Source organism: Camelina sativa, chromosome 4 (genome assembly GCF_000633955.1).
Source record: "Camelina sativa cultivar DH55 chromosome 4, Cs, whole genome shotgun sequence".
Classification (NCBI taxonomy): Eukaryota; Viridiplantae; Streptophyta; class Magnoliopsida; order Brassicales; family Brassicaceae; genus Camelina; species Camelina sativa.
This window is the reverse complement of record NC_025688.1, coordinates 1,557,753-1,563,001: the sequence shown is the minus strand read 5'-3', so window position 1 is coordinate 1,563,001 and position 5,249 is coordinate 1,557,753. Positions and strand designations below refer to the sequence as shown.

General features: G+C 40.3%; 2 protein-coding genes across 2 annotated transcripts in view; one reads left to right on the top strand and one right to left on the bottom strand.

The window, feature by feature from the left end:
* LOC104779534 lies at positions 717–2,544 on the bottom strand. The gene is made up of 2 exons (XM_010503900.1): positions 2,495–2,544; positions 717–2,342 (listed from the first exon to the last, which is right to left on the bottom strand). Exon 2 carries the CDS (start codon positions 1,966–1,968, stop codon positions 1,159–1,161), a length of 810 nt encoding a protein of 269 aa, XP_010502202.1. The 5' UTR covers positions 1,969–2,342; positions 2,495–2,544; the 3' UTR covers positions 717–1,158.
* LOC104783448 (serine/threonine-protein kinase BRI1-like 2) overlaps positions 3,197–5,249 on the top strand; it is a 10,488-nt gene continuing 8,435 nt past the window's right edge. Inside the window, exon 1 of the mRNA XM_010508605.2 lies at positions 3,197–5,247. Coding sequence (XP_010506907.1) covers positions 3,303–5,247 — 1,945 coding nt within the window. The 5' untranslated portion in view covers positions 3,197–3,302. The remainder of the gene's footprint in view (positions 5,248–5,249) is intronic.

The window sequence follows — 5,249 nt, the reverse complement described above, 5'->3', positions numbered from 1 at the left end:
TTGAGACTTCATGTTGTCTCTTGGCATTGGGATATTATTTGGTAAAATCGATTTGCTCAAATTTTGATCACTTATTTATGGAGGCATCATGAAGTTTTAAATACAAAATCACAAAGAAACAACATAGGTTTAAAAAAAAATAATAATTTAATTACTATCCCTATCTTGGAGTGTTTCCCTTTAAAAAAGGCAAAATCTTGCTCTTAAGATCTCTTAAACTTTATGGTAACCCCAAAATGTATTACATGATCAGTAATTGTTTATAAGTAAAAACAATAGTTGATTCTTTCTGGGGACAAGTCAAATCTTTGATGTAATTGGAATTTAGTCTGATTTTCTTACTATTTTGTTAGCAAGAGTGGTCAAAATAAACTGACGTTCAAGAGAACAAAATTCGTATAAAAAAAGAGATATATAAGAATTAGTGGTAGTGAAAAGAAGAATTTAGTAAAGAAGTGTTTTAAAAAATATTGGGGGCAAAGGAATCATAACCCCTCATGCCACTAAACCACGAGCTAATTGATGTTGTTTCTTTTGTGGGCCTTTTCACTATTACTCTCCACTATTTGGTTCTTTTTGTGAATTTTTATTATTAAATAGAATCAATAAACTATATACTCGATAGTCACTAGTGTGAAATATTATAACACACAATCACACTATTATAGGTGATAAGGAGGTTTGCACTATATTAATTGTAATGGGAAATTTTTCTAAGAATAATTATTTCTTACTAGAAACTATCGATCTTAAAGAAATAGTCTCTTTTTTTTTTTAATAACCAGATGCTCTCATTCATTCAAATTAAAACATACAGAAAGAGAGATACAAATATCTCAAAGTTTAAACTGAAACAAAGATTACATAGATGGGCATTCCCCAATGCCATAAAAGAGTAGATAAATAAAATCGAGATAGAATCCATGAGGGCTATGCAACAGTCACTCAAAAGCGGCTTGGAACAAGGGAGATCATGGTATATCGATTGCTCATCCTCGAGAAATTCAGTGGATGACAAGATAGTCACAGTCGATAGACCATGTGACGTTAAAAGCAAATCCATAGCCAGTAAACTCACCGGAGCGAGGGGCACTAACAAGAGCACCACACTGGCAAGGATTTGGTAGACCAAGGTTTGGTGGTCAAGGGTAGAGTGCTTTAACATCCAAAACGGAGGGTCAGGAAAAACTGGTCACACCAGGAAACACATCGATAAAAAACAGTCCGAGTGTTGAAGATGGCGCTGAAGAAAATTTGCTTGAAGTCGTCGGATGCAAAAGTGGAATAACAGGGCATAAGACCATAATACTTCAAGGTTGTAACATCAAACCATACAAGTGGAACTAGATCCATGACTAACCAAGGATAACAATCAAACCGTAACAATACAGGTGGGTTCTCTCTCACTTGGTGCCCTTTACCAAGGAGATTAAGAACACCACACAAAGCATGTATCCGGTTTGACATTGGTAGATGAGATTTAGGCTTGGCCTGGTGGGTTGTTGATAACACCAAAATGGTGCAGGTGAAGGGATGTTGTTGAGGACTAGAAACGCTAGTTAGCATAGAGATAAACGGGTTGAGGTTCTTCCAGTTAACAATCGGATTCGCAACTTGAGCAAAGACCAGGGATCTCCTATACTCTATGTTACTACTAATCATTCTAGGTACATGGATTCTCAGATGCAGTCTTCGGACATCGAGTTCTACCAAAGAACCTAAGAGATGTTTACTAGATATCATAGGGATAAAGAGAGTAGACCTGGGATTTTGGAGAATGGGTAGAACCGTTTGGGATGTTAGCAATCCGAGTTCAAGTCCTGAGCTCATCCACAGAGATCCAAAAGACTTTGGGGATGGCCAAGGGAGTTGACAAGGGTCTACCAAGCTTTCAATGTGATAGATCTTAGAAACGGAAGTCCAAAAACGGAGATAAGTCGCATCTCTGGAAGATTCCTCGCCAAACATCAACTCAGAAGCCGTGGAGGAAGAGGAAGCTTCAGGGGCGAAGCAGAATCCGGATCGGAAGAGATAGAGGCTCAGGGACTTTTGGACCGTCGACGGTAGGATTGGGCGAGGATAGGTGAGGATGGGGTTCGCCGAACTCCAGATCCTGCTGTGGTGGCACAAGGACAACCCTTCGTCTAGATCTAGGGTGGCTGTAGAGGTTTGGTCGGGACACAAAAGAAGAGAACAAAAAGGGAAAAAAGAAAGCAAAGAGAATCTAAAGGGAATGAAGAGGAAGTAACAGAGCGGGGATACTGAGAGATCCCGACGCCGGCGAGCCGGAGCTCTACTGGCGTTAGAGAGAAGTGAAGAGGGAGGCGCCTCGATTATTGTGCCTGAGAGAGAAATTAGCTAGAGTATCACCAATTGAACCACTTAGAAATATGGCTTTATTTTTAATGTGTATATGACTAATTATCAATGAACTTAGCAAAATAGCGTTTTCTTTTCTGTTGGATGAAGTAACCAAAGCTAATATATTGCTTACTTGATAGAAATCTACTCGTAAACTTGGTAGGAGAGGGCAAGCGTAATGATGAAAAGGATTGAGTGTGTGACTTGGAACATGATATAAAGGCTTATCTATGGCGTTTAATATGGTTTTATAAACTAATTAAAAACACATAAAAATGTAGAAAGAAGTGAGCAACATAATGGTTACACCATAAAGTTTGTTATTGTAAAACCACGCCTCTCTGCATCGACCGTGAACATTGGATCAAACAAAGTTTTACAAAATACCATTTCATATGCGATGCATATCATGACTAAATTGGGTCCCAATTATTTTGACCACACACCTCACCATATGAAAATTTAGTACTTCATTCGGTTTGTAATGATTTCTCCCAAATATTCATTTTCCAAACGATTTGTAGAAGATTTTTTTTTTCTTTTTGTTGAACAAATTACAATGCACAAAACAATCTCCCAAAAATTCAAACTTGATGTGATTATAGGGTAAATTTCTAATATTATCATCTTCATTAGTTTTGTCAAGGTAATAACAAACTATAAACTTAAACTGATACTAATATAAGAAATTGCAATATTTAGCTAACTTGACAATGATGTTTAGTCTCACTCTCGCATTTGATATAATAAACTGATAAGCATCAATACTAAAAATAAAATAAAAACAAAAGCTGCTTTTTCTTTTCTTCAAGAAAAGCCCTTTTCCTTCTCCTTCCTCTGCTTTAGCATCGCCTCAAAGGAGAAAAAAAAACTCTCTTTATCATCTAAATGTTTCAACTTACTTACTTCTCCATTCAAACTCCAAACACCTCCTCCCTCCAATGACTACTTCACCAATCCGGGTTCGGATCCGGACTCGGATCCATATATCCTTCATCTTCCTCCTTACTCATTTCTCTCTATCATCTTCATCTTCACTCAAAACCGACTCATTGTCTCTCCTCTCTTTCAAAACAATGATCCAAGATGATCCAAACAACATCCTCTCAAACTGGACACCTCGTAAATCCCCTTGTCAATTCTCCGGCGTCACTTGTCTCGGTGGAAGAGTCTCTGAGATTAATCTCTCCGGTAGTGGTCTCTCCGGAACCGTCTCTTTCAATGCTTTCACCTCTCTTGATTCTCTCACAGTTCTTAAACTCTCTGAGAACTTTTTCGTTTTAAACTCAACCTCTCTTCTTCTTCTTCCCTTAAGCCTAACTCACCTCGAACTCTCTTCCTCCGGTTTAATCGGAATCCTCCCTGAAAACTTCTTCCCCAAATACTCAAACCTTATCTCCATCACTCTCTCTTACAATAACTTCACCGGAAAGTTACCTAATGATGTTTTCTTAGACAGCAAGAAACTTCAAACCCTTGATCTTTCTTACAACAACATAACCGGTTCAATCTCCGGTTTAACCATTCCTCTCTCCTCTTGCGTCTCCTTGTCCTATCTCGACTTCTCCGGTAACAGTATCTCCGGCTATATCCCTGACTCACTCATCAACTGCACCGGCCTCAAAAGCTTGAACCTTTCTTACAACAACTTTGATGGGCAGATTCCAAAACCATTCGGTGAGCTAAAACTCTTACAAAGTTTGGATCTTTCTCATAACAAACTCACCGGTTGGATCCCGCCGGAGATCGGAGACACTTGCCGGACATTACAAAACCTCCGTCTTTCAAACAACAACGTCACCGGTGTGATCCCTGAGTCGTTGTCTTCTTGTTCTTTGCTACAAAGTCTTGACCTTTCCAACAACAACATCTCCGGTCCGTTTCCGAACACTATCCTCCGAAGCTTCGGATCTCTTCAGATCTTGCTTCTCAGCAACAACTTAATCTCCGGTGAGTTTCCGACTTCGATATCTTCTTGCAAAAGCTTGAGAATCGCTGACTTCAGCTCCAATCGATTCTCCGGCGTGATTCCGCCGGATTTATGTCCCGGAGCAGCTTCTTTAGAAGAGTTAAGACTCCCGGATAATCTCGTCACCGGAGAGATTCCTCCGTCGATATCTCAATGCTCGGAGCTTCGAACGATCGATCTCAGTCTCAACTATCTCAACGGTACAATCCCACCGGAGATCGGAAACCTCCAGAAACTCGAGCAGTTCATCGCTTGGTACAACAATTTCGCCGGAACAATCCCGCCGGAGATCGGAAAACTACAAAACCTCAAAGATCTGATCCTCAACAACAATCAACTCACCGGAGAAATCCCACTGGAGTTTTTCAACTGCAGTAACATCGAATGGGTCTCATTCACAAGCAACAGGTTAACCGGAGAAGTCCCAAAAGATTTCGGAATCCTTTCCCGGTTAGCCGTTCTTCAGCTCGGAAACAACAACTTCACCGGAGAGATCCCAGCGGAGCTAGGGAAATGCACAACTCTGGTTTGGCTTGATCTCAATACAAACCACTTAACCGGTGAAATCCCACCCCGGTTAGGTCGTCAACCCGGTTCAAAAGCTCTTTCCGGTTTACTCTCTGGCAACACAATGGCTTTCGTAAGAAACGTTGGGAACTCATGTAAAGGTGTGGGAGGTTTGGTTGAGTTCTCAGGGATCAGACCAGAGAGGCTTCTTCAGATACCATCTCTTAAAAGCTGTGACTTCACAAGAATGTATTCAGGTCCGATTCTGAGTCTTTTCACAAGGTATCAAACCATTGAGTATCTTGATCTTTCTTACAACCAGCTACGAGGCAAGATCCCAGATGAGATTGGAGAGATGATCGCTCTTCAAGTTCTTGAGCTTTCTCATAATCAACTCTCCGGCGAGATTCCT